Below are 27,587 nucleotides of genomic sequence, written 5' to 3'. Positions count from 1 at the left end.
GACGGGCAGGTGGGCGGGGGGCACCCCGCGCCCCGCCCCAGTCCCCGGGAGGCCGGCGGCCGCAGCTCGGGGAAGTGGGGACTGGCGCGGGGCCGCGCTCCCGCTGTCCTCGGCGGCGCCTACGGACCGGCAAGCGGCGGGCGGTCCGCGAGGGGGCGGCGGCGTCCGGGCTTTGTGGCCGCGGCGCGCGCGGCGGGGCCTGGCCGGCCGGGGGCGCGCCGCCGCCGCCCGGCGCTCGGGAGCCCGCGGCCCTCCTGGCCGCCCTGCTTGCCAGAGGAGCCCAGGCCGCCCGCGCTCGCGCCTCGCCGGCCCCTCCCCCGGTCGCCGCGGCCGCCGCGCCGCCGCTGCAGGTAGGGGGCTCCCCTTCCGGGCGGGCAGCAGCGGGGCGGGGGCGGGGGCGGGGGCGGGGGCGGGGGCGCGGGTCGGGGGCGCGGGCCGGGCGTGCAGGGGCCGGGGGCCGGCATGGCGGGTTTTCGGGCCGAGCCGCTGCGACCCCTGCCTTGCAGGCTGGGCGCCAGGCGGCCGCCTCCGCGCGCCGCGATGGGACTCGGTGAGTAGGGCCGGCCTGCTGCCTACAAAGCCCCGGGGCGCGGGCCTCCGGGGGACTCAGTGGCGCGCCCATGGCAGGGAGTGGGGTGGGCTCTGGACTCCCGGGCTGCGGGAGCTCCTTGGGGGGAATCCTGATGACCCGCAATACCGCAGTCTTCCCATCCCGGGGTCCCCACTGTGTGCTGATCACTGTGCTCGGCGCTTTTCCATACTTGGCTCCTTTAAGACCCCCAGTGCCCCGCCCGTCCAGAGTGTAACGGGAGGGGTCCCTTACTTGCAGGATGAAGGCCAAGCATCACATCCTTGCTCGACTGACCTTGGGAAAGCTCCTTTACTCGGAGCCGGGGCTACTGTTTCTGTAAATTAGAGGCGGGGGTCGGGGGGGAGTGGTATTATATCTACCCTCAGGTGCTATTGTGAAAGATAATGTATATAAATGATAACAGCTAAATTTTGAGCACTTTCTATGTACCAGGCCCAAGGTACTGAACAGTTGGCATGAATTATCATTGAATCATCACACTGGCGCTGTGAGGTAGTTACTGTAAATTGCATGAATAATCTTTATTTAGGAGTACTAAACAGTGAAAAATTTAGTCTCCCTATTCCGATTCAGGAGATTGGGTATTAGGTGTGATAACATTTAAGATTACAGACGTTCCTGCAGTATCGAGGAGAGTAGTTGTAGGATGCAGGGATATATTTGTCACACATTTAAAACTGGAGGTAGGATAATATCAAGGCCAGAGAGTGTGCCTTTCAGCATGTCAGAGAACATGGTTGTATTCCAAGGAAATTGCTGAATACTAATTCAAAAACATAGTTTATGAGTTAGGATTGAGGACGGCTGTGGAAGTCTGGGGCCAGAGAGAGACATGGGATGGACTAGAGGGGAGAAGAAGGATTCTAAAGTCCTGGAAGAAGATGTAGAGGAAGGTACCAGGGTTCACCATCCCTCCCCTGCAGAATTCTGGACCAGGATTGCTGGGCCAGATTTCAGCCCTCCCTTGGAGACCCGGGATGGGGGACGAAGGCTGCTGGGTCAGGAGGTGGGGAGGGATGTTATAGGATGTCTCTTTTTACTCCCAGGCAAGGACAAAAATATTCAGATTGATGGAGGGTGGGGTGGTTGGGCCTCCTAACATGCCATTATCCCTTCTCACAGAATTCTTGTTTCAGGGCATGGGGATGCTTGCCAGCCCTAATGGTTGATGAGATGCTTAAAATACAAAAGTCTCACTGATATAATGGAGGAGAGCATTTTCAACACCATTCATTGGGTTAGAGAAGTAATGGGCCTGAGGAGATTATTTTGGGTTTCAGTTTAGAATGGGGAGGACTAAAAAGGCTTTGGATCCTGAAGAAGGAAGTGAGGCAGGAAGGGCCCAGGCACTGCACCTATGGGGAAAGGCAGGAGAAGGAGGAGCTGAGGACTTCACCCCACCATCTGCAGAATACCCAACAGGCTGTTCAGTTCTCAGCTACCAAGGGGGCACCCTCTCCTCTCCCGGTTTGTGATGATTTGTTACTTAATGTATTGTGGAAGATCAAGGGCTGGACTCAGGCACTCCTGTCCTGAGTGAGTAGGAAAGAATTCTGGGAGAAGGGTGTTTTGTTTTGTTTTTAACCAGGCATTGAAGCAGAGAGTAGGTGGGTATGTAGCGATGGTGAAGGTAGGGAACACCATGCATAGTTGGAAGAGCAATTGCTTTGGAGAGATAGAGTGTTTGGGGTTTGAATCCTAGCTCTGCCATTTCTTAGCTTTGTACATTTTTTGTGAGGATAAAATAATGTTTTTTCACATACCTGGCGTGCAGTTCAACAAGCACTAGTGCCGTTTTCCCTGTCCGTGATAACATCCATTCAACAAATGTCTGCTGAGCACCAGTCGCGTGCTGAGTCATATGTTACATTCTGGGGATACAGCGATGAGTCAGAAATTATGTATTGCCTAGGAATTTCCCAGTCCAGTGTGGGAGATGGACGCAAAGAGCAAATTGAAAAAAAAATATGGGAAGTGTTACAGTACAGTCATGTACAACTGGCAGCGAGCTCATAGAAGAGTAACTCATTCTGAGCCAGTGGGAACTCAGGGCCAATCTATATCTAACAAGATAAGTATGAGACATTATGACACAGGTTTTTGTTTTGTGGAGTTTTTTTGTTTGTTTGTTTGTTTGTTTTTTGAGACAGAGTCTCGCTCTGTCGTCCAGGCTGGAGTGCAGTGGCATGATCTCAGCTCACTGCAGTCTCCACCTCTTGGGTTCAAGCAAGTCTCTTGTCTCAGCCTCCCGAGTAGCTGAGATTACAGGCACCCATCACCACGCCCAGCTAATTTTTGTAGTTTTAGTAGAGATGGGGGTTTCACCATGTTGGCCAGGCTGGTCTTGAACTCCTGACCTCAGGTGATCCACCCACCTCGGCCTCCCAAGGGGTTAGGATTATAAGTGTGAGCCACTGCGCCCGGCCATGACACAGGTTTTGAATGCTCCTTTACCACCTAGCTTTGATCTCTTTTGACTTGGTCTTATCTTTGCCCTGATAGTCTCTCCTCAATCTCTCTCAAAAAAAAAAAAAAAAAAAAAAAAATCTAGTTGAATTGTGTGTGTAATTCGTAAGCTGCTTCAACCCCATTTTAGAAGGTAGCCATTATAAAGAAAATAAACATAACAGACTGGGTATTAATTGAGGAAGGCTTAACAAAAATTGCATGAGAGTTGGGCTTTGAAGATTGAAAATGGGCCGGGCGCGGTGGCTCATGCCTGTAATGCCAGCACTTTGGGAGCGAGACTCGGTTTCAAAAAAAACAAAAAACAAAAAAAGATTGAAAATGGGCCCTTGGTGGCCTTGGGGTGAAGGATTCCAGCCAAAGGAAGCCGCATGTTGAGTTTGGTCTGGTTAGGGTGAAAAATACATGGAGAGGATGAGGGGCTGGTGAGGGTGCTATAATCAGGGCCAGATCCAGAAAGGCCATGAATGCCATGTGAGGAGTTGAGACTTTTATCATTTAGGCAGTGGGAGGGATGTCTGAGGTTTACAAGGAAGCCTGTGGCTTGATCACTGTGTTTTAGGAAGATCCCTGTAGTTGTGTGGAAGAGAGACCGGAAGTTTGGGAGACCATTTTAGAGATTAGGTCTGACCACAGACATGGGCAGTGAGAATGGGAGAGGAGGGAACAGATGTTGGGGTAAAATGTACCATAGGTCTTGTTAATTAGTCGCATGTGATTGAAGATTACATTGATGTTTCTGCTTTGGGAAGCCAAATTGAAGTGGCTGACATCATCAGAAATCAGAAGATTTTGGTGTAGGGGAATAATTAGTTTTTGGCTATGGAGAATTGGAGTTTTCTGAGGTGCCCATGATGGGGTGCAGAGGTGGCTGATAGATAATTGGAAATGTGTTTGATGCTAAGGAGAGAGCTTGAGGCTTGCAAGAGAGGTTCTTCCATCACTGCCACTTTCTTCTTTTTCTTTCTTTTTTTTGAGACAGAGTTTTGCTCTTGTTGGCCAGGCTGGAGTGCAGTGGCACGATCTCAGCTCACCGCAACCTCTGCCTCCTGGGTTCAAGCAATTCTCCTGCCTCAGCCTCCTGAATAGCTGGGATTACAGGCATACGCCACCATACCTGGCTAATTTTGTATTTTTAGTAGAGACGGGGTTTTTCCATGTTGGTCAGGCTGGTCTCGAACTCCCGACCTCAGGTGATTCTTCCACCTCGGCCTCCCAAAGTGCTGGGATTACAGGCGTGAGCCACCATGCCTGGCCTTTTTATTTTATTTTATTATTTTATTTTTTTAAAAGAGACAGGGTTGTGCTCTTTTACCTAGGTTGGAGTGCAGTGGTGCAATCATTGTTCGCTGCAGCCTCAAACTCCTGGGCTCAGGTGATCCTCCCACCTCAGCCTTCCAAGTAGCTGGGATTACAGATGATCATGCCTGGCTAGTTTTTAAATTTTTATTTTTAGAGATGGAGTATCACTGTGTTGCCCAGGCTGGTCTCAAACTTCTGGCATCAAGCAGTACTCCCCCCTCTGCCTTCCAAAGTGCTGGGATTACAGGTGTGAGCCACTGTGCCTGCGTCCCCCCTCCCAACTTTTTTTTTTTTTTTTAAACAAACACTGCGAATCTACTATGTGCTAAAGATACAAATAAAATGTAGTTCAATGCCTCAGAGCTCACCATCAGATAGGGAGAGCCTTCAGGATATGGATAGATCTCAGTGCAGAGTAATTCTGAGTGCTGCAAGAGGAAAATACTCGGTACCCTTCTCCTATTGAGAGCTGATGGTTGTAGCTGAAGTGGTGGGAGTGGAGGAGAGTGTACTCAGTAGACGAGAAGTAGGTTGGAGTGGGAACACCTACAGAAGGGGACTTTCTGTTTTTCAACATTGCTTTCTGTGGAAGATACCTTAATAATGATTCCAAAGGCATTTCAGGGAAGCCGTGGGTGGGGATGGTTTAAGATGGAGTGTGGAGAAGGGGAAGGAAGGGGTTAGGACTTTTAAGAACTCTCATCTGGTTTATAGAGGGGACTGTGAGGGTGGGAAAGTGGGGGAGTCCTGGCTTTCAACACAGGGCTGGTTCTGCATGCATACAGTCACACTCAGGCACAGATGATGAAAATAAACACTTCCGGGGCCGGGCGCGGTGGCTCAAGCCTGTAATCCCAGCACTTTGGGAGGCCGAGACGGGCGGATCACGAGGTCAGGAGATCGAGACCATCCTGGCTAACACGGTGAAACCCCGTCTCTACTAAAAAATACAAAAAAACTAGCCGGGCGAAGTGGCGGGCGCCTGTGGTCCCAGCTACTCGGGAGGCTGAGGCAGGAGAATGGCGTAAACCCGGGAGGTGGAGCTTGCAGTGAGCTGAGATCCGGCCACTGCACTCCAGCCTGGGCGACAGAGCCAGACTCAGTCTCAAAAAAAAAAAAAAAAAAAAAAAAAAAAATAAACACTTCCAAGTTACATGGCTGCCTGGAGTGGGTGGAAAAGTGGTAGAGAGGGAACGCATTAGAGAAAGCAAGTTCGGTGCTAGGTTTGACTGGAAAGCTCTCGAAAGGAAAGAAAGAAGGTGGAGAGGCAGAGAGAGCTTGGGTGAGTGGCCATCTTGGGCACACAGGTATGTACATGTGCAGGCAGGTAAGAGTACTGTCTGATTACTCTCACCTCTGGATAAAATGAAATCCTGAAGGCATCATAGTGGTATTGAGGCTCTTAAAACGTTGCCATTTCTACCTCCTTTGAACTGTAATGATATTTGCAAGAAGGAAATGATTATTTTATGATAAATCCTTTGTAAGAGGAGAAATTTAAAATAATAAAACATCTAGCGGCCGGGTGCGGTGGCTCACACCTGTAATCCCAGCACTTTGGGAGGCCAAGGCGGGCAGATCAGGAGATCAGGAGATCGAGACCATCCTGGCTAACACGGTGAAACCCCGTCTCTACTAAAAATACAAAAAAAATTAGCTATACCTGATGTAAATGACGAGTTGATGGGTGCTAACGAGTTGATGGGTGCAGCACGCCAACATGGCACAGGTACAGATATGTAACAAACCTGCACGTTATCCACATGTACCCTAGAACTTAAAGTATAATAAAAAAAAAAAATTAGCTCGGTGTGGTGGTGGGCTCCTGTAGTCCCAGCTACTTGGAAGGCTGAGGCAGGAGAATGGCGTGAACCCGGGAGGCTGAGCTTGCAGTGAGCTGAGATCGCACCACTGCACTCCAGCCTGGGTGACAGTGCGAGACTCTGTCTCAAAAAACAAAAAACAAAACAAAACAAAAATCTAGCAATAATTAGTTTAAAAAAATGCAAATGGTAAGCAGGTTGGTTATGGCATTTAATTCCACAAATATTTATTGAGTGCTTGATGTACACCAGGCTCTCTGTAAGGAGCTGTAGTGAACAGATCAGATCACCTGCTTTTGCCATTTCACCTGGAACTGCTTAACTTGCATAGTTAAACCTGTGTATGGGCCTGAAGCAAAATAACAAGGTCATCTAAAGTGCTGAGATCACTTCATTCTGCTGTAATGCTCTTTCATTGGCTGGTAGCTCCACCAGCCTCATAAATAATCAGAAAATACCAACTATGTGTCTTTGGCAGTGAACTGTGGAAGTTAGGTTGCAGAAAAATCATTTTAATGGCAGTAATAGATGACCAGTACTGGATAGGACTTTAGAGAATACCCCCTTGAGCTTTATAATTTAGAGATGAGGAATTAACAGCAAGTAAAGAAGGCGTGCCAAGACAGATGTCACAAAATGAATGACAGAGTTGAGAGCAGTGCCCTGGAGTTTTCAAACGGTACAGTTGGGGAGACTTGAGAGTACCTAGCCAAAAGGGCATCTTGATGGTGAGGGGGTTCTGAAGTGGGAAAGGGGTTGGAAAGCAAACGAAGAAGCCTTGATTTCAGACCCTCCCCTGTAACTAGGGCCTCGGGAAGCCCTGTTTTGCTCTGAGCCTCAGTTTCCTCAACTGTAAAGTGAGAGGATTAGATTGAGGTCCTTCTTTAAAATTTATTTATATTTTTTCTTTTTCTAAAGCTGCACTCTCAGGAGCAGCGGTAGGGTTGGGATTTGAGGCCATAGGTCCAAGCCCATGTCCTTAACCTCTATATTATACTACCTTTTTTTTTGGAGATAGGGTCTTGCTCTGTCACCCTGGCTGGCGTGCAGTGGCATGATTATATCTCACTGCAACCTCAAACTCCTGGGCTCAAGGGATCCTCCTCTCCTAGCCTCCCTAGTAGCTGGGGCTGTAGGCACAGGCCACCTTGCCCGGCTAATACTTTTAATTTTCATTTTCATAGCAATAGAGGTCTCTCCTTGTTGCCTAGGCTGGTCTTGAACCCCTGGGCTCAAGCAATCCTCCTGCCTTAGCCTCCCAAAGTTCTGGGATTACAGATGGGAATCACCACACCTGGCCAATGTGCTTTGTAGTTTAAAAGAAAGGTTATTTTTGAGGTGTTGAGTCAGGAGACAGGCGAGATACCAGGGTAGGAAATAGCCTTTCTACCTTTAGAGCAAGTGGATTGCCCATTACTTGCCAGGCCTTGCTTGTGGGGAGGGCTGCCACGTGTCCTTCAGTTCACTCACCACTTCTGAATATGTTCTTTAAGTCTTTCCCTCCCGAGCTGTGGCCCTGCTTTGTTCTCAAGTTCATCTAATTTCAGTCTATTCAAGTAGGAATTAAGTTTCCTGTTCTAGATCCCCCCAATTTTGGAATATGTGCCTGGGCTCATCTCTGTCACTGTGCTTATCACACTGCCTTGTCACCAGCCTATCCCACAATACATGTGCATTATGTCTTCATGGGACTGTGATGTCCTCATTGGTCTGTGATCTTGATCTTAAGGAATACCATTCTCTCTGATGCCTGCACAGAGTAGGTGTTCGGTTAATCCTCGTATATCCTCCCTGCCTCTGCTTTCTGTTGATCCCCTACCCTACTGTGGACACATATACATCCTGCTCATTTCTTCCTTTGAAACAGTCTTTGACTGGGTGTGGTAGCTCACGCCTGTAATCCTAATCCCAACACTTTGAGAGGCCGAGGCAGGCGGATCATCTGAGGTCAGGAGTTCAAGACCAGCCTGGCCAATATATAGTGAAACCCCATCTTTTTAAAAAATACAAAAATCAGCTGAGTGTGGTGATGGGTGCCTGTAATCCTAGCTACTTGGGAAACTGAAGCCGGAGAATTGTTTGAACCTGGGAGGCGGAGGTTGCAGTGAGCTGAGATCGTGCCACTCTACTCCAGCCTGGGCGATAGAGCTAGACTCTGTCTCTCAGAAAAGAAAGAGACAGTCTTTGGTGTGTACTTCCTCCTTTCCAATAACATTGTCTCCAATCAGAGTCCAGGCCTTTTCTTGTCAATTATTTATCTGATGATCTCCTTCAACTCTCTCCATTCATATCCTATACATTCTTAAAGATCTAGCTCAAATGTCCTCTTATTCATGAGAATGCAAGTGAACCTCTTCCCTCCTCTGCACACTCAAGGTGCTTTGTCCTCTCTTCTGGTGTCTGTTTCAGCGTGCCTCTCATTTTAGTTGTCAGTTTGTGCATGTCAGCGCTCTTTCTAGGCTGGAGGGTTCAGCCTGCCCCTGTATCTCCCACATACTCTAGAACAGTGCTGAGCCTTTGGCAGGAGTTCATTACATATTTGTTGAATTGTGTGTGTATGAAATAAAGAGCCAATAACTATATATACATACACACCCTATATATATACACACACACACACATACCCTATATATATATGCGCGCACACACACACACAGCACTATTCTATTTTTGGAAGCAGTTTAATATTGGTGGGAAGAGTAGAAAGAACTAAAATTGATTGAAGCTGTAGTCTGTGTTTCTTTATTCACGTTGCAGGACTGTTGTGCAGAGGGAATGAGGCAGGGCTGGGGTAGCGGGGGAGTAACTCCATTTTACAGATGAAGCATTAGAGGTTGATTGACTTGCCCAAAGTCACACGGTTGGGTGACAGGTAAAGTCAGGATTTGAGCCCAGGTTTTCTGCATCCACTGTCTTGGTTGATTTCACCTCACTTTAAGATCAGCAGTCTATTAATGTCCTGAAGTCTGATTTTCCAGTGCCACAGCTCTTCAGTCATGGTACCCATTCTGAGAATTAACTTCAAAGAACTCCACTTTCCACAAAGAGCAAGAGATGGGAAATCTTGACAAGTTTCTCTAGTCTTTGCTGAAACTTTAGGACTTAGTTTCACCCTTGGTGGACTTAAAAATCACTAGATGGTACATTAGTCTTCTCAGGCTGCCATAATAAAATACCACAGATTGTGTGGTTGAAACAACAGAAATTGGATTCTCACAGTTCTAGAGGCTGAGAATGCCAAGATCAAGGTGTTGGCAAGTTAGGTTTCATCCTGAGGTCTCTTCTCATGGCTTGTAGGTGGTGGCCATCTTGCTGTGTGCCATCTTGCTGTGTTCTTACATGACCTCCTCTTTATAAGCCATTGAGGATAACGGGGCACACCAGCTTCCTGGTGTCTTTACTTATCAAGGCACTAACCCCACTGGACCAGGGCCCCATACTTATGTCCTTATTTAACCTTAATTGCTTCCTCAGATGTCCAGTCACCAAATACAACCACTAGGGAATTAGGGCTTCAACATATGGATCTTGGGAGGACACAGACATTTAGTCCATAAACAGATGAATTTTTGTTTTAAGTTGGATATTAAATGTATGCATTACAGTATTTTGCTGGTTTAGTCAATGTTAGTGTTTTAGAAATTGTGCTAATTGTTTCCTTCTTGTTCTTCTAGGGGTATGGGAATGGTGCCTTTTGATTTAGGCCTATCTGGGTCTTTGCCTAGTCCAAGGGGAACTTCCATTGCATTTGAATTTTGCTATTTTATTTGACCATTTCTACTTTAACGCAGCTTTTTTTTTTCCATTAAGAGATGGGGTCTCACTATGTTGTCCAGGCTGAAGTGGGGTGACTGTTGACAGGCACAATCATAGCTCACTATTGCCTCTGACTCCTGGGCCCAAGTGATCACCCTGCCTCAGCCTCCCAAGAAGCTGGGACTACAGGCACCACCCTACCCAGCCAATGTAACCTTTAGTGTACTGTTTTGTCATGTATGATACTGTGTGCATGGTGGGCTGTTTTATGCCTATATCAAAATATCTGCATTTGTAAAATGTTTACTGAGAGCCCACTTTGTGAGGGTCACTGGGCTGCTTGTTGCCCTGCAACCATGCATAAGAATGGATGGTATACTGTCTACCTGAACAGCAGACACAAGAGATCATGGCTCCTGAGCAGAATTGGGGGACAGGGAAGGCCAGTCCATCCCTAATAAAAGCTGATGCAGCAGGGAAGGCTTGTTATGTTGTCATTTATCACCAATTATGGACATTGCTGAATAGTTTTAAACAAGAGTATCCTTTCTAGCCTCAAAGTTTCTATTAATAAGCATTAATAAGCTTTGCTGGAGAGACCTCTCTGGGAAGTGTTTGTTTATGTGCTCAAGTGTAATGCCAGCATTCCCCTGAGGCATGGACCATGTTAAAGCTCCAAAAGATCTCCACAGTTACCTTTCAAACGTACAGTCTTTTTTTTTTTTTTTTTTTTTTTTGAGACAGAGTCTTACTCTGTTACCCAGGCTGGAGTGCAGTGGCTTGACCTTGGCTCACTGCAACCTCCGCCTCCCAGGTTTAAGTGATTCTCCTGCCTCAGCCTCCTGAGTAGCTGGGATTACAGGTGCATGCTACCACACCTGGCTAATTTTTTTATTTTTAGCAGACACGGAGTTTCACCTTATTGGCCAGGCTGGTCTTGAACCCCTGACCTCAGGTGATCCACCTGCCTCGGCCTCCCAAAGTGCTGGGATTACAGGCATGAACCCACATGCCTGGCCCAAACATACAGTCTTACTGGTTCAACTGCAGAAATCAGAGCTCTGGTTAGAGTGAGGAAGGTACACGTGGGAGGATTATGGGCCCTAAGTTTGAAATCGGGAGGAGGTAATGGAGGGAGGGAGATGAGTGGGGGAACAGCCAACAGATGGAGACACACTCCACCTAAATTGCCCTATCCTGGGCCCTTTCCTGGCTGATGATTAGAGTGTTAATGGCCATGCGTTGAGCAGGGGAATAGAGGCTATCACTAGGTCTGAAACAAGAGAGCTAAGCAGAGCAGAGAGGAGCATGGGCACTGGAGTAAGTCAGACCACTTACTATTTGTGTGACCAGAGTAAGTTACTGAGCCACAGTTTTCTTATCTGGGAAATGGGAATAGTAATTGGTTAAGGGAGATAAACAGCCTATTTCACAAGGCTGTTGAAAATCCATAAGGAACCTTTGGGGTACATTGCCTTGTATCAGAATCCCTTTATAGCTAGGCAGAATGAACCACAAGGCCCAAGGAGGCCTGCTGTTCTACGAAATTAAGCAAAGTAAATTGGTAACTTTGGATTTACTTAACTAGTGATTAAATAACAGTTTAGTTAATAGGCTATTAATGGTCCCCAGGTGTTGGTAATTCTGAGTATTTGCTTTTGAGAGCAGTCATATAATTTCTGCTGACACTTTATATATATATGCATGTATATATATTAAGTATCAGGAGAAATATATACATGTACATTATATATGTAATGTACATGTATATAATGCACATGTATATACATATATAGTATACATACATATTACACATGTATATACATATATATAGTATATATACATATTACACATGTATATACAATATATAGCTCTCAGAGGCTATTTTTGGGAGGGTTAAATGATATTGTGCATATTAAACATTTGTTACACCTACAATACAGGCTCAATAAAAGTTATCTGCTATTATTGCTATCATTATTACTCTGAGACACAACTGGCCACATATAAGGCAAGAAACTTTGTGAAATTTAGACTCCCCACAAGTCCACCACCACCTGGTTGCAGCAGAGGTGCTGCACACATCTTGAGGAAAAGTGAAATTGCTTGGAATTAATTCCATGTAATTTCAGTCCCACTAAGGATCACAAGACCTTTGTTGAGAATGTGGCTTACTTACCTCAGAACTGAAATTCATCTATCATTAATCAATGAAGTGACTTTTTTACCTCCACAGTTGGCACAGAATGAAAAAACGAAATAGGGAAATGGACATGCTTATGTGCCATTAATACAAATGTAATTGGTGCAACATTTTACAAGGACAATTTGGGGATGTAACAGAAGTCTTAAGTGTTTTTATCTTTTGGTGCAACAGTCCTAGGAATTTATCTTGAAGAAATAAAATAGAAAAAAGAGATTTATTCAGAAAGTATGTGTGTGTATACACATGTATAATGTATATGTAAAATAGCATTACATACAACAACAAAATAGGTAGTAATCCTTTTTTCATTTGTGAATCAGAGTTCTTAATCCTTACAGCAGCAATTCTTAGGAGTGGGGAAAGTTGGCATATTGACATCTCCTGGAGCAGAGGGATTGAGGATGGGGAATTGGATCAGAATCCGCTGTGTAAGCTGTGTAATTTAAGAACAGGCTGTGTACCTGTTGATTTCATAACAAAAACTACAGAAAGTAAAGCTGGACATAGACATGTTGGCAGATAGAGATACTACAGAAGAGAGATATTGTACAGGGTGTATGTTAATAAATTTCAGTTTGGGGAACATTGATTTATAGGGAATAAAAGTATGGGTGAAGGTAAAAAATTAATTTGGGACCTTTGAGGAAGAAAGAGCCTGGGTTGGGTATCATTGTATGGATATTAGAGCAACATGATCAAAACACGAGCATGGGAAATTAGCATTATAGGGACACATCCCCAAAGATAAATGTCCACTTATTTAGCTTTGCTCAGGATCTGAGGGCCAAACCATCTTTGACATGTGTCTGAACCGCCCAGTGTCTGATACCTGATGCGTCCAGTATGAATGTAGAGCAGGGTACTTGGCATTTGGAGACACAGATTACCCTCATACTTCATTCTATTAATAACAACTTCTAGGATGAGGCAGTGCATAGTGAGAGACCCTGATCAGGTTCTGTCACCCTCATATAAAGCCCACACTCCTTGGCCTCAATTTGAAGGGTCTCTGATCCGGCCCAGTCCTCTCCAGCCTCAGTCAAACAGATTTCAGGCATTCACAACTACAGAAACTCCTTCCCAGGCATAGTGTGTGAGTAGCTGGCGTGAAATAATGTGATTTAAAATTAATGCACCATAAACTTAAAAGTCACAGCCTCCCCCGCCTAATTTTTTATTATGGAATTTAAAAACATAACAAAGGTTGAGAAAATAACTTAATGAATCCTTGTGTACCTATGACCTTTGATTTCAAATTATTCCATTTTCGGCTAGTGGGACTCTTTTCAAGATGGTTCCTAATTTTCTTTCTTTTTTTTTTTTTTTTTTTGAGATGGAGTCTTGCTCTGTCGCCCAGGCTGGAGTGCAGCGGCACGATCTCGGCTCACTGCAAGCTCTGCCTCCCAGGGTCAAGCAATTCTCCTGCCTCCCGAATAGCTGGGACTACAGGCGCCCGCCACCACGCCTGGCTAGTTTTTTTTTTTTTTTTTTTTTTTTTTTTTTGTAGTTTTAGTAGAGACAGGGTTTCACTGTGTTAGCCAGGATGGTTGCGATCTCCTGACTTTGTGATCCGCCCGCCTCGGCCTCCCAAAGTGTTGGGATTACAGGCGTGAGCCACCACGCCTGTGCAGTTCTAATTTTTTGATGTGATTGGTCAGTTTTAAATGGACTGCCTCATTAGTATCTTGATGCATGCCTATTACTCTGAGAAATCAGAGGCTTGGAGAATGTAAGAAGGACTGGGAATACGTTGGCCCTTTCCAACAAGGGGAATGATAATGCTTTCTTTATTGCCGCAGTCCGTGTTGCTTAGCTACATTTTTGCGGTAACATATTTGAGAGGTTAATTTTATAAGAAGCTTTCTGTGATTAAAAGATGTGGGGAAAGTGTGTGGTCCTAAAACACACATAGGTTTCATACACTTCACTGGAATAATACATTCACTAAGCACCTGTTGTGTGAAACATGCTGACTCAGCACTGTGGAGGATGACAAGGTGACTTATGGGAATCATGGTTTAATCATTTGGAGTGACCCAAGGCAAGAGGCTGAGAGACAGTTGTGGAATGATTCTAAGAATACTAGACTCCTAGGGCAGTCCAAGTTCTGGACTTTCCATGTCACCATCTTTGTGATCTTGTGCAATCCACTTCACCTTTCTGACCCTTACTTCTCTCAGCCGGAAAGAGACTTGAGGAATGTAAAGAGGAACATTGAACTCAGTCTCTTAAGTGCCTAGGCCCTTTCACATCTGAAATTACATACATTGTTTACTTAGGATTTTAAAAAGCAGCCCTCATACCTGAAGGATCACAGACTCCAACCCCTCATTTTAAAGATGAAAAAACTGAGGTTGCCATTTCTTCAGGTATATGCCACAGAGTGACGAAAACATCAATTTTTTTTTGTTTTTTTGAGACAGTGTCTCCTTTGTCATCCAGGCTGGAGTACAGTGGTATGAACATGGCTCACTGTAGCCTCGACCTCCTGGGCTCTGGGATTACAGGTGCGTACCACCACACCTGGCTAATTTTTTTTTCTTCTTTTACTTTTTCTTTCTTTCTTTCTTTCTTTTTTTTTTGTAGAGACAGGGTTTTGCCATGTTGCCCATGCTAGTCTCGAACTCCTGGGCTCAAGCAGTCTACCTGCCTCAGCCTCCCAAAGGGCTGGGATTACAGGTGTGAGCCACCGTGCCTGGCTGTACATCATATGTGTGTATATATATATATATATATGGTTTTTTTTTTTTGAGATGGAGTCTCACTCTGTTTCCCAGGCTGGATTGCAATGGCATGATCTCGGCTCACTGCAACCTCCACCTCCCAGGTTCAAGCAATTCTCCTGCCTCAGCCTCCTGAATAGCTGGAATTACAGGCACACGCTACCACGTCCAGCTAATTTTTGTATTTTTAGTAGAGATGGGGTTTCACCAGGTTGGTCAGGCTGGTCTCGAACTCCTGAGCTCGTGATTCGCCGGCCTCGGCCTCCCACATCATATTATATATTTGATTACATGGTGGCTTCTCTTGTCCTCAGCTGTAACAAAACTTTTAGAAAGCTGTTTAGTTCTAAAACTGGCTAACACGATTTGGGGGAAAAATCAGTTGCCTAACATGAAAGAAAACTCAATTAAGAAATCAGAGTCTAGACCGGGCACGGTGGCTCACGCCTGTAATCCCAGCACTTTGGGAGGCCGAGGCAGGCAGATCACTTAGGGTCAGGAGTTCGAGACCAGCCTGGCCAACATGGTGAAACCCTGTCTCTACCAAAACTACAAAAAAAAAAAAAAAAAATTAGCTGGGCGTGGTGACAGGTGCCTGTAATCCCAGCTATTCGGGAGGCTGAGGCAGGAGAATTGCCTGAACCCAGGAGGTGGAGGTTGCTGTGAGCTCAGATCGTGCCACTGCACTCCAGCCTGGGCGACAAGAGTGAGACTCCATTTCAAAAAAAAAAAAAAGTTCAACTTTTCTTTTTTTGCTGTTATATACCAGATAGTCACAGTATAGCTAGCAATCCAGTTTGAAGTAAAACCACATTCCTAGTACATTTCTAAATATTCTCCAGAGTCCTGAATATCATAATTCAACATGAATGAAAAAGAAAGTACTGTATTTCAGACAAGGGAATCAAGTCAGGAATTAAGCTTCAGTGATTCGTAGGCATTGTTTTTGCTGGAGTTGGTAATCATTGCTTCAAACTTCCTTTTACAGGATAGCTAGCGGCCAGGAGAAATATAGTGGAAAATGCAAAACAACGAAATTATAAAGCCTGCCAAATACTTCTCAGAATTGGAAAAGAGCATCCTGCTGGCTTTAGTAGAAAAGTATAAATATGTGCTGGAATGTAAGAAAAGCGATGCGCGAACTATTGCCCTTAAGCAGCGTACCTGGCAGGCGCTGGCCCACGAATACAACTCTCAGCCCAGCGTGTCCCTGCGGGATTTCAAACAGCTGAAGAAGTGCTGGGAGAACATCAAGGCTCGGACCAAAAAAATTATGGCCCATGAAAGGAGAGAGAAAGTGAAACGGAGCGTCAGCCCTCTCCTGAGTACCCACGTCCTAGGGAAGGAGAAGATCGCCAGCATGCTGCCAGAGCAGCTCTACTTCCTGCAGAGCCCCCCGGAGGAGGAGCCCGAATACCACCCCGACGCCTCGGCCCAAGGTATCCGTTCCTGATGCTAGTGTGCACGCTCTCACTGGGTACCTGTTTGACATTTTAATTTTAAAATCCTCCATTTTGAGGGAACTTCTGAAAATGAAACTTTTGTATCAAACTCGTTTTTCCTAATTCAAGATCTCAGGATTATATAGGACATTCAAAGTCATATAGAGGTGGGCGCAGTGGCACGCCTGTAATCCCAGCACTTTGGGAGGCTGAGGCAGGAGGATGGCTTGAGCCCAGGAATTTGAGACCACCCTGGGCAACAAAGTGAGACCCCCATTTCTACAAAAAATAGAAAAAATTAGCCGGGTGTGGTAGCGTGCACCTGTAATTCCAGATACTTGGGAGGCTGAGACTGCAGGATCACTTGAGCCTGGGAGGTGGAGGCTGCAGTGAACTGCACCACTGCACTCCAGCCTGGGTGACAGAGTGAGACCCTGTCTCAAAAAAAAAAAAGTATCTAAAAACAAAAGTACTTGTTTACATCATTGTGATAACTCTCTTCGAGACTTTATTATTACTTAAACATAAAGAAAAATAAGGAACTGCATTAATGGAGTTCTCATTCGTGAGGTGCTGCAGTTGCCTATCAACCTATCTCAAATATGTTAAAGAGAATTTTATGAAGATTTATATTCATCCACTCCATTTCACTTTTTTCAAAAAATATTTTTGGAGGTCCTTATTATTTGCAAAGCATTGCAGTAGGCCACTCAAAAGGCCATATTAAAAGAGCCAACTGGCTGGGTGCTGAGGCTCACGCCTGTAATCCCAGCACTTTGGGAGTCTGAGGCAGGCGGATCACCTGAGGTTGGGAGTTTGAGACCAGCTTGACCAACATGGAGAAACCCCGTCTCTACTAAAAATACAAAATTAGCTGAGCATGGTGGCGCATGCCTGTAATCCCAGCTACTTGGGAGGCTGAGACAGGAGAATCGCTTGAACCTGGGAGGCAGAGGTTGTGGTGAGCCAAGATAGTGCTATTGCACTCTAGCCTAGGCAACAAGAGCAAAACTCTGTGTCAAAAAAAAAAAAAAAATTTCAAACTTTAAAAAAAGTGCGGAGACTAATATGATGAACGCCCGCTTTAGCATTCACCCAGATTAAAAACCAGCATTTTTAGCCATTATACTATTGTGATCCACAGTTTTGGTTTGTGGCACCCCAGGGATCTTGAAAAACTCCCCAAAAAATTAACTTTTAAGTTTAATATACTTCCATTAAAAAGAAAAAAATACGTCATACATAATTCTTAAGGAAAAAATCACTGTCATACAATGAAGGATGCAGTGATAGTGTGTCATGGCTTCAGAAGGTTGGAATTAAGGGACTATTGAAATGTCTCTAGGCAAGGGGAGGGTGGAAATGCACACAGATAAATTTCCAGCAATTCCTGCTTCTTTTCAGACAGGAAGTGGCCAGTTTATATAAAAATTTACTGCAGTTTTCTGAAAACAGACATTGAAGCAGAGGATGTTTCCTGGTGGGGGACAGAGGGTTGTTCATAAGGTGCGTCAGGGACCCAGCAAGCACTTCCCCAGGATAGTCTGGTTCTCGGCTTGCAGGATGGGAAATTCACTTGTCAGTGTCTCCAGAGTAGACTGAGCTCTGAGGGACTGGCTCCTGTTAATTAAGAGTAACAAGAAGCAGTCCAAAGCCAGGCATGTTATCTGTGTAGAGTGGAAAAGATAATTGCCAAGTGAATCAAATACATGTTTTTGATTAGCACCTTTTTTTCTGTCCTGTAGGCAGACGATCCTGGAGAAGCAAATTGTGATCAAAAGTTTGCTTACTGATCATTTGACCAAGGTTAAGTCCAGGAAGCCAGTTGGGTAACCGTAGTGGTTTATGTTATGAACTTCATGCATCGATTTCCAGTGTAGGAACCTTGTGTCTGGGTTTTGATCCCTGAGTTCCCAAGCCAGGGTACCTCCTAGCAGACAGTTTATGGGGGCACTGTCAGCTCTCTTTCTTATGCCTCCTCATTGCTGCTTCTGTCATGCATGGACTCTCACTGCTAATTAATGGTGTCCTTGTTTTGGAGATGTTTATAGCTTTAGCCAGTTATTCTCTGTTCCTCTCCATCTTGCTGGCTTCAGAGCCATTTAGCTTCTGTGAGGCTGTGGAGGAGTGTGCTGGGGGAGGAGGGAATGGATCAGCAGGGCTGCTCTTTATATTGCATATGTTCCCTGGGAGATACTGCTGAGGACCATGCTGGTGTGAGCTGCTTTCTGTTCATTTTGCAAACCTGTGATCCAGATTATTGTATATTGATTTCATAGGGTTATTCTTAGGGGGCCTGGACAGTCTTATTTCCCCATTTTCAAATTCTGGGGTGGGATCTAGGAAAGTTCATCCCACAAATTTTTTTCTCTTTCTTTTTGGAAGAAATGATGTAATTCATTTACTCATAAACATAATGTATAAATTTTCAGCAGAAGGGAATAAAGGTACATTCTCAGTGTTTTCCTTGTAGTGACGTTTAATAGTGACTCAAGTATAAAGGGATTTATTTTAAATTGGATGTTTGTATATAGATGACGCTGGGGACTCCCCTTTTTGCTGGTGATTATTAAAGCATAGCCAAATGCTCCTTGCTCCTGTGTCCAGGTCCTATCTGGACGGTGGTGGAGAGCCTAGTGTGTCCAAAGGTAATCTGTTAATACTAGTAGGTATGGTACTGGAACTCTTTCGATACAGTAAAACAACTTTGAGTTCATTTCACTCATTTTGCATTTCAATTTTTTTTCAAAAAAGAAAAAGAAGCCTGGAATTGTCAGTCATCCTTTCTGGGTGTTGGTGGGAAAAAGGTGGAAAATCTGCTCTAGAGTTATGGCCCTCATTACATCTTGTGTATTTGACATAAGGAATGTGTGTATGTGTGATCTTTCTAACACTGTGCTGTCTAATACAGTTGTCACAAGCCACATGAGGCTCATAAGCACTTGAAATGTGGGTAGACCACATTAGGATGTGCTATAATTGCGCACACCACATTTTGAAGACTTAGTACCAAAAAATGTAAAAAAACCTCATTAAATAATTTTTATATTGTTACATGTTGAAACGATAATATTTTAGATATATTGGATTAAAAAATATGTTACCAAAATAAATTTCATCTTTTTTTTTCACTTTTCTAATGTTACTCTGAGGATATTTTAAATTATATATAAATAGCTTATATTGTCTTTCTGTTGGACAGAACTGTTCCAATACCTTACAGGGTACCTGTTACAGAATTAGGTACTCAGAAATTTGTTGGAATTTATGATAAAACTGTTAAACAGGATGGACTCTAATAGTATTCCACTAGAGGCCTCTCTGTAACTACTTTTTGGTATGAGATAGTTTCAACTGTGTCATCTTGATCACTGTCCCTTGGATATACTTAGCTTTGTCAATGACTTTCTGAAAATGTCCATCGTATTCCAACACACTAGTCTTAAAATTTAAGTATAACACTTAGGTATATATTAATATTTGCAAAAAAACCCAATATCTCCTCTTTAAATATATTAAAACAATTTACACCCTGCAGATTTTATGATGTGTGATAATTTGGCTTTGACACTTATCTTCCATTATTTTGAGGGAAACTGTGTACAGAACCAATTAAGGGAGCCAACAAAATTTGCTAGGAGTGGCTGGGAGGCTAGGATAACCAAAAGTCAAATACATTTAAGAAAACTAAGCTTTGGAGTAGCACCCAAATGTCTTAGGATAATTTATATTTAATTTCACATTCTATGCTATAAAGTGATACTTGATAACTGTGAACATTTCTTAATAAATGCCATTATTATTATTGTTCAATCCTAATCTTTGGGGGTGAGATCTCTGGTACCAGAGGGCTGAATTACATTTCCAGTCATGGCACACCAGCCTCACTGGTCTGTGAAAAGCCTTTCTTTTGTTAGTTAGGTGTTTGCTCCATTTTTATTCCATGTTTTCATTTTCTTCTCCTGCACCTGAATCATTCTAACATGCTTACATATTCTTTTACATGTGTTTTGTGTGCATCTATTCTAAATTTATATAGATTTAAATTTGTGCTAGAGATACCATTTTCTCTGCTTTTTTCACTTAGAAGAGTCTTTTTTTTTTTTTTTTTTTTTTTGAGACGGAGTCTTGCTCTGTGCCCCAGGCTGGAGTGCAGTGGCGCGATCTCGGCTCACTGCAAGCTCCACCTCCCGGGTTCACGCCATTCTCCTGCCTCAGCCTCCCGAGTAGCTGGGACTACAGGCGCCCGCCACCTCGCCCGGCTAATTTTCTTGTATTTTTAGTAGAGACGGGGTTTCACCGTGTTAGCCAGGATGGTCTCGATCTCCTGACCTCGTGATCCGCCCGTCTCGGCCTCCCAAAGTGCTGGGATTACAGGCTTGAGCCACCGCGCCCGGCCAGAAGAGTCTTTTTAAGATCAGTTCCTAGGCTGGGCACAGTGGTTCATGCCTGTAATCCCAGCACTTTGGGAGGCCAAGGCAAACGGATCACTAGAGGTCAGGAGTTCAAGACCGTCGTGGCCAACATGGCAAAACTCCCATCTTTATTAAAACTACAAAAATTAGCCGGGCATGGTGGCGCACACCTGTAATCCCAGCTACTTGGGAGGCTGAGACAGGAGAATTGCTTGAACTCTGGAGGCGGAGATTGCAGTGAGCCAGTATTACACTACTGCACTCCAGCCTGGGTGCCAGAGCCAGACTTCGTCTAAAAAAAAAAAAAAAGATCAATTTATTGCAGTGTGTAAGTCTAGTTTCTTTCTTTTAGTTAATGTGTTATACTCCATAACATGCATCCACCCATCTTATTTATCCACTTTCCCAGGTAGCCTTATTTCCTGTATCTGGGGTTTGGCCTGTTTATAGTTTCCTTCCCATCCTTTTGCTGTCATGGTAGGTTTTTCCTGCTGATATTAAACTTACTCCAGTTGTCCAAGTGAAAGAACATCCCCTTGGCTTTCCTGGTCCCAGGAAAGCCGTTGAGATTTCCTACCCTTTTTGCATAAGATTGAGTTGTTTTCTCCTTCAGGTGGCATTGTTTTGCCTCTGAGAGAGATTACATGGTGGGTATTTGCAGCACAGTGCCATTCCTAGGCTAGTCTTTTTCCAATTAAGAGAGGATTCTTCCCATCTGAACAGTAGTTTCTATTCATTGGAGCAAATATGTGTGTGAAAGTTAATTAACTATACCATCGGGCCTCTTTAGTTGAAAGCCCCATCTTCTGCCAGAGTCTTCTTAAGAGGCCTGGCTTTTTTTCCTTTAAAATTTGGATGTTAGCACACATTTAAACTAAAAAGAATGGTGTTAAAGAAGAGTCATTTTTCTCCTCCCAGACGCAAACATACTGCTTTTTATGTTCACAGCTCTAGAAATTTAGAGATCGAAATGCATGATACATACCCATATTCTTAATAAGAGATGGTTTTATAGTGGATACAATTTGGAGGCTGCATTTTAAGATATGTAAGTGATCAGCTAAGCAAGTGGAAGAGTGGGAGGCTGATTATTGTAGTGGTTGAGTTTGGATTTTAGAGTCATACAGACTTAGATTAGAATCCTGGTTCTTTCAACTAGCCATGTGACCTTGGATATTATATTTGGTTTTCTATAATAATACCTCTCTCATAGGGTAAGGATTAGATGAGGTAATGCTGTAAAGCACTAGCCTAGAACCTGGTTAGCTGCTCAAAAAACAGTAGGTGCTATCATCATCATCATCATCATCATCATCACTGTCATCATCAGGTCTCTAAAGCCTGGAATTGTTGAGATGAAAGTGAACATTTAGAAATTGGAAGAGGCTGGCGCAGTGGCTCACGCCTATAATCCCAGCATTCTGGGAGCCAAGGCGGGTAGATCGCTTGAACTCAGGAGTTTGAGACCAGCCTGGGCAACCTGGCAAAACCCCGTCTCTACTAAAAAATGCAAAAAATTAACCAGGCTTGGTGGTGCATGCCTGTAGTCCCAGCTAGTTGGAGGCTGAAATAGGAGGGTCACTTGAGCCTGGAAGCCAGAGATTGCAGTGAGTTGAGATTGCGCCGCTGCACTCCAGCCTGGGTGACACAGTGAGACCCCATCTCACCAAAAAAAAAGAGGAAGAAGAAGAAGAAGAAATTAAAGAAATTGGGTGAGACAGCAGCATTGTTAGGGGATGAACTTTAAGGACTCAGAGGAGTATCCAGAACTATCCCCTGGAATGAAATCAAAGAGAAAAGAGACTAGAGGTACCACAAAATGTCTAATGTGTCCAGTCTTTAAAGAAGACATTTTCCAGAATGTCTTCCTTTCTAGATCCAGAACTAGAAAGGAAACAGGTGAGGTAATGCTCTTTGCAGTTGAAGCTCACACCTGAGGGCCCTATTCTCAGTGTTAAGCCTCTCCCATTCCTTTGTCCTGTGCCTTGGATACCCACACAGAGCACTGTTCCCTCTCTGTGGTTGGGCGTGTTAGGAGGTATGTGACCCACTGCAGGTAATTCATCCCATACACATTTCTTACATGCCCAGCACTATACCAGGCCCTGTGCCGGGTTCTACATGAGGATGAGCAGAAGCAATCTCTGTCTTAAAGTTCTCAGAGACTTAAAAGGGAGGTAAACTGCCAGTTTTAACAAGTGTTCTGCCAGAGATAGGCCCAGGAGGCAGTGGGAGCATGAAGGAAGAGCTGTCTTTGAGGCCAGAGCTGTCTCCAGGAAAGATTTCCAAGAGACATTTTCATTATTTCTGAATGGCACAGAAGTGTTTTTTTTTTTTTTTTTTTTTTTTCAACCTTCTCTTCCAGAAGTAAGATTTTTACCTTTTCTTTAATCATAATTACGGACTAGTTATGGTTGTTACTTTACCTCTTGGAGTGGAATAATTAAACAGTAGCCATTTTCCTGTTATTAACAGGGTATTATGAATTAGGTTTCCCCCAGTAGCTGTTAGCATTCCCAGCATCTCATCTTCCAGAATAATGGAGTGGACGTAATAATGTAATCAACTCTGTTAATAAATTGGCATTGTTTTTCTCCAAGGAGAAGATTCTCATTATTGGAAATGTAAAGCTTCTCAAGAAAGCCTTAGAGTCACAGCTAGAAGACTCCATGGGTTAGTGGAGTTAGTGGTTTCTTTATTGCAACTCCCTTAATTGACACTGATGTTACTGCTCTATTAAGAAATCAGGGCAAACATAGCACCTACCAAACATGGTATCCTTTTGCATCCATATACTCTTCGTTTTATATTCAAGGGTTCAGCCAATAAATATTTACTAGGCATCCACTGTGTACCAAACAAAGTAATTAGTACCCAAGGATTAAAAAAAGAGAATGTCATGGTGCCAATACTAGTGTGTGTTAAGTGCTGTAACAGAAGAGTACATATAAAGGAGAGACCTGAGGTTTCACAGAGCAAGCGGCATTGGTTTTGAATGAGTAGGAGTTGGGGGGAGGTTAAAAAAGCAAGACTACAGTAAGTGGAGGGACAGATAGCCTAACTTTAAGCAGAAGGAACAGTGAAACAGAATTATGAAAAAAAGCATGACCTTATAAAGGATGTGAGTAGCTTGTGGTAGGAGTGAAGGGTACACAGGGCATTTGGAAGAGTCAGACAAGAAAGGAAGGTCAGCATCAGGTTATGAGTTTACTTAGGGTAGATTAAGAACAGAGCCACGGATGGGAACCCCCAGGAGAATATGAAAAGGTAACAGGTGAGTACAGCAAGAGTCTCTGTACATCAAGAAGACTTGAGAAGGAGCAATCAGAGAGGAAGGCATCTTAGAAATTAGGCGAGTCATGGTTCAGAAGCTAATGGAGGAAAGAAGTTTCAAGGATAGTCAAGTACCAGAGATAGGTTGAATAAGAGGGACATTGAAAACTCCCCAGATGGCAGTGCTGGAGAGTAAAGGGAAAATGTTTGTGAGGGAGTTAAGCCAGGGAATGTAGGCTCATCTTTCAAGGAACAGCATTTACAAGATGGCTCTCCAGGGTAAGGGCTAACACCTGTGACCAGGAAACAGCAATAGCACTCTTGCAAAGATTACACATATGTGTTCATAGCTGAATGAGAAGTTGGCAAAGGATGATCAGACTGATAGAGAACTTACTTTGAAGATCCACACTGGCCTTGCATTGTGGTCCTACGCTCATCAGAGTTGGGCACATTTCAGTTTAGAATATCAACATAACAAGGTCTCCGATTCTTGATAAGCATGGTTTCTGACAACGGATCCCATACTTCGAAGTTCTAGGAAATAACCTAACAAAACCCCTTGTCATTATTTCTTAAGAAAAAATTGCTTTTGATTTGTGGGTTTTTAAAAAGTCAGGTGTTGCTAGGGTGCCTGTAGACATGAAGGCCAAAGCAGACATGGTTTTAGATACATCCTGTAATGAAGGACCCTGTCATTTGAAATAGGATTGGTTTTTTTTCTCTGCCTGTAAAATCTTTGAACATATGTTTTCTGCTACTGTTTTTCAGAATCATTTGCTGTTTCAAATAGAGAACTGTGCGATGATGAGAAAGAGTTCATACATTTTCCAGTATGTGAGGGGACCTCTCAACCTGAACCCTCGTGTTCAGCTGTCAGAATAACAGCCAATAAAAACTACAGGAGCAAAACCTCTCAGGAAGGTGCTTTAAAAAAGATGCATGAGGAAGAACACCATCAACAAATGTCCATCTTACAACTGCAACTGATACAAATGAATGAGGTGCATGTGGCCAAAATCCAGCAGATAGAGCGAGAGTGTGAGATGGCAGAGGAGGAACACAGGATAAAAATGGAAGTTCTCAATAAAAAGAAGATGTATTGGGAAAGAAAACTACAAACTTTTACCAAGGAATGGCCTGTTTCCTCATTTAACCGGCCCTTTCCCAATTCGCCCTAAGACTTTGGGGGTGGCTCTCTTGTAATTAATCTGTGTTGGCAAAGAATGTTTGGAACATGGACTTGCGGTCAGTAACCTGTAACAGAGCTACAACTAGGAAAATTAGAGTGGTAGTAGTCACTTATTTAAGAATTCATTCAGGTAAACAGCTGCACCCTCTGTACCCCTTAAGTGGCAAAGAAGCTGTTATAGTCTTCTGAAAATTATCACTATGAGTGCTATAATTCTGAATGTAATGTCTCTTAATTAGAATTCATACAAGAACCACGTGTGAGTGTTGTTGTTGTTTTTTTTTGTTTTGTTTTTTGTTTTTTAAATCAAATGCAAGTGTGACTATAAAGGAGTGTGGCTGTTTTTTTTGTTTTGTTTTTGTTTTTGTTTCTTTTTAAACAGACAGCAGAACTTTTCTATCCAAATGAATGCCCTCCCGTCCAAAGTGACTGTCCTGGGAGGCTACACGTTTCTCCAGTGGCGATGCTGTTGCTCAAACTTGCTAGAGGTCTTCAGGGAACCTCCATGAGAGCTGCCACACTTTTTAAATTTTCTCAGTATCATCCTCTGAGTATGGATTTTCTGTTTTTAAACAACCCAGTGTTTAGAAGGGTATTTTCTAATGTGGCTCATAAACCACCTTTTAAGGCCTTTTCTTTTCTAAATAATTCTCCAACAATGGTAGTTCTGTTGGAACTAAGGATGTAACTACTTTGAGGGAGAAATGTTTGTTTAGATTTCTACATTCTGGTATGTGGGTTTTATTAAAAAAAGAAAGACTTGCAATTTTATAGTCACACTGTGTATGTTTTTTAAAGGTGCTGCCTTCCCAGCTGTGCTCCACTTTTTGTCTTCTCTCTGTAGTTTCCTCCCAGCTTTGTACTACTGAGTTGATGGTTGCCCTTGCTTTTAGTCTTTAGCTACCAAAGGAAAGGCCCTTCCCTCGCCATGCTCATGGTGCTAGCCAGTAGTAATGCTTTGTAGCTGGCATTACATAGTTAGCATTGGGCCTTTTGAGAATCCATTACCAACATATTTGGAAATATGGATTGATAAATGGATATTTTGACTGAGCTGCAGTATAGCTTCTCCTGTAGCCTCTTGTTAAAAACAGCCCTGGGAGTTGGGGACAGCAGTAGTTGGAAGCAGCAAAGTGACACTTAAGTACCAAGGCAGATCAGCAGTTTCTGACAATGAAAGTTCAAGGCCATGTGGTGGGGAAGGAGGAGTATACGTGGCAGAGTCCACATAAGTGATACAGGCCTTGGAATCGGGGCCTGAATTCTAAGCTCAACTCTCCCTCAAGTTGCTGTATGAATGTGGGTAACTCCTTTTAACCCTTGGTGTGGTGTTTCCTGTCCACAGAACAAGGGAGTTGGGCTAGATAATGTTCCGAGTCTCTTACAACTTCTTGGCTATGGAGTGGTCTGTATAGTCTTAGATGGGTACTGCCCACATCATAATCAGCTGGAGAGCATGAGTCAATAGGGAGAAATTGTTTACTGCAATGGCTAAGCTTCCCTCCTGCATAATTTTGGAATTTGGGGGCTGGGGACCGTAAGTTTGGTAAGGTACACATATACTTGCTATTTATGCATAGCACACAACTTAAAACAGGTATGAATTTATTTTTAACACTGAATTATATTTTCAATGTCTCAAAGGAACTGGTTATTTGAAGAAAGCCTGTGAAGACTAGTCTTCTTTGAAAGAAAAGATCCTTTTGTGAGGATTTATGTTCTTAATTTAGTTTTTACCAAATGAACCCTTTTAGAGAAAGAAGCATCGGGATAAAGTCCCAATCTTCAGTGGTTTGTGGAAGACAGAACCAGATGCTTCATGCCCTCCTACCCTTTTAGGATTAGGACAGGGAACAGCAGACCCTAAACATACATGTGAACTGAGCAAAGATTGCCTTTGCTTCACCTATTGACACATCTAAGAACCTCATTAATATAGAGAGTACAGAGTGGAGTCTGAGATTCTACATTTCTTACAAGTTCCTGGTTTATGCCAGTTATACTTGTCTGGTTACCACACTTCTGAATAGCAAGGTTTCAGAGGACTCTATGAAGTTTTTATTTCTCAGAAATTTGGCTTAGGTACATCTTTACATACAGTGGTGCTAGATATTATTCTCTCAGAACTTACAACTTAACCACACAACAATGCAGAAGAACACAAAAAATGCTTGCACACAGTAGTGTATTTTAATGGAACTATAAAAGCATTGAACTGATTCCTAACTTTATGTATAAAGGATAAACCAGCAGCCTAAAGCACCTTGCTCTACTGTTAATGGTACTTATGAGTTTCTAACAGTAGCTTCCAACCTTGGCTATGCATTAGAAATAGCATTTTATAAATAATTAGTCCCACTGCGTCCCACTTCCAGAGGATTCTGATTCAATTTACCT

The 27,587-nt window shown here is 43.7% G+C and overlaps 1 protein-coding gene across 3 annotated transcripts; it reads left to right on the top strand.

Annotated features, from left to right (window-relative positions):
- The first annotated feature begins 108 nt into the window (after positions 1–108).
- MSANTD3 (Myb/SANT DNA binding domain containing 3) lies at positions 109–25,956 on the top strand. Of its 3 annotated transcripts, XM_050761518.1 has the most exons (4): positions 160–350; positions 14,569–14,652; positions 15,857–16,307; positions 24,770–25,956. In XM_050761518.1, the coding sequence occupies exons 3-4, from the start codon at positions 15,890–15,892 to the stop codon at positions 25,177–25,179; spliced, it is 828 nt and encodes a 275-aa protein (XP_050617475.1). In that variant the 5' UTR covers positions 160–350; positions 14,569–14,652; positions 15,857–15,889; the 3' UTR covers positions 25,180–25,956. The 3 variants fall into 3 exon arrangements, with proteins under 3 accessions (XP_050617476.1, XP_050617475.1, XP_050617477.1); XM_050761519.1 differs by lacking the exon at positions 14,569–14,652 and having other exon boundaries at positions 109–350; XM_050761520.1 differs by lacking the exons at positions 160–350; positions 14,569–14,652 and adding an exon at positions 410–550.
- Positions 25,957–27,587: the final 1,631 nt, after the last annotated feature.

The sequence above is a fragment of the Macaca thibetana genome, chromosome 15, assembly GCF_024542745.1.
Source record: "Macaca thibetana thibetana isolate TM-01 chromosome 15, ASM2454274v1, whole genome shotgun sequence".
In the NCBI taxonomy this organism is placed as follows: Eukaryota; Metazoa; Chordata; class Mammalia; order Primates; family Cercopithecidae; genus Macaca; species Macaca thibetana.
Note: the sequence above shows the minus strand (reverse complement) of the source record. Positions and strands in the feature narration are given on the sequence as shown.

What these genes read in the sequence shown, in the direction of transcription:
- MSANTD3 (XM_050761519.1), top strand. Translation starts at nt 15,890, where the DNA reads ATGCAAAACAACGAAATTATAAAGCCTGCCAAATACTTCTCAGAATTG. An exon ending in CCCCGACGCCTCGGCCCAAG is followed by an intron (nt 16,308 to 24,769) that starts GTATCCGTTCCT and finishes ACTGTTTTTCAG; the next exon opens with AATCATTTGCTGTTTCAAAT.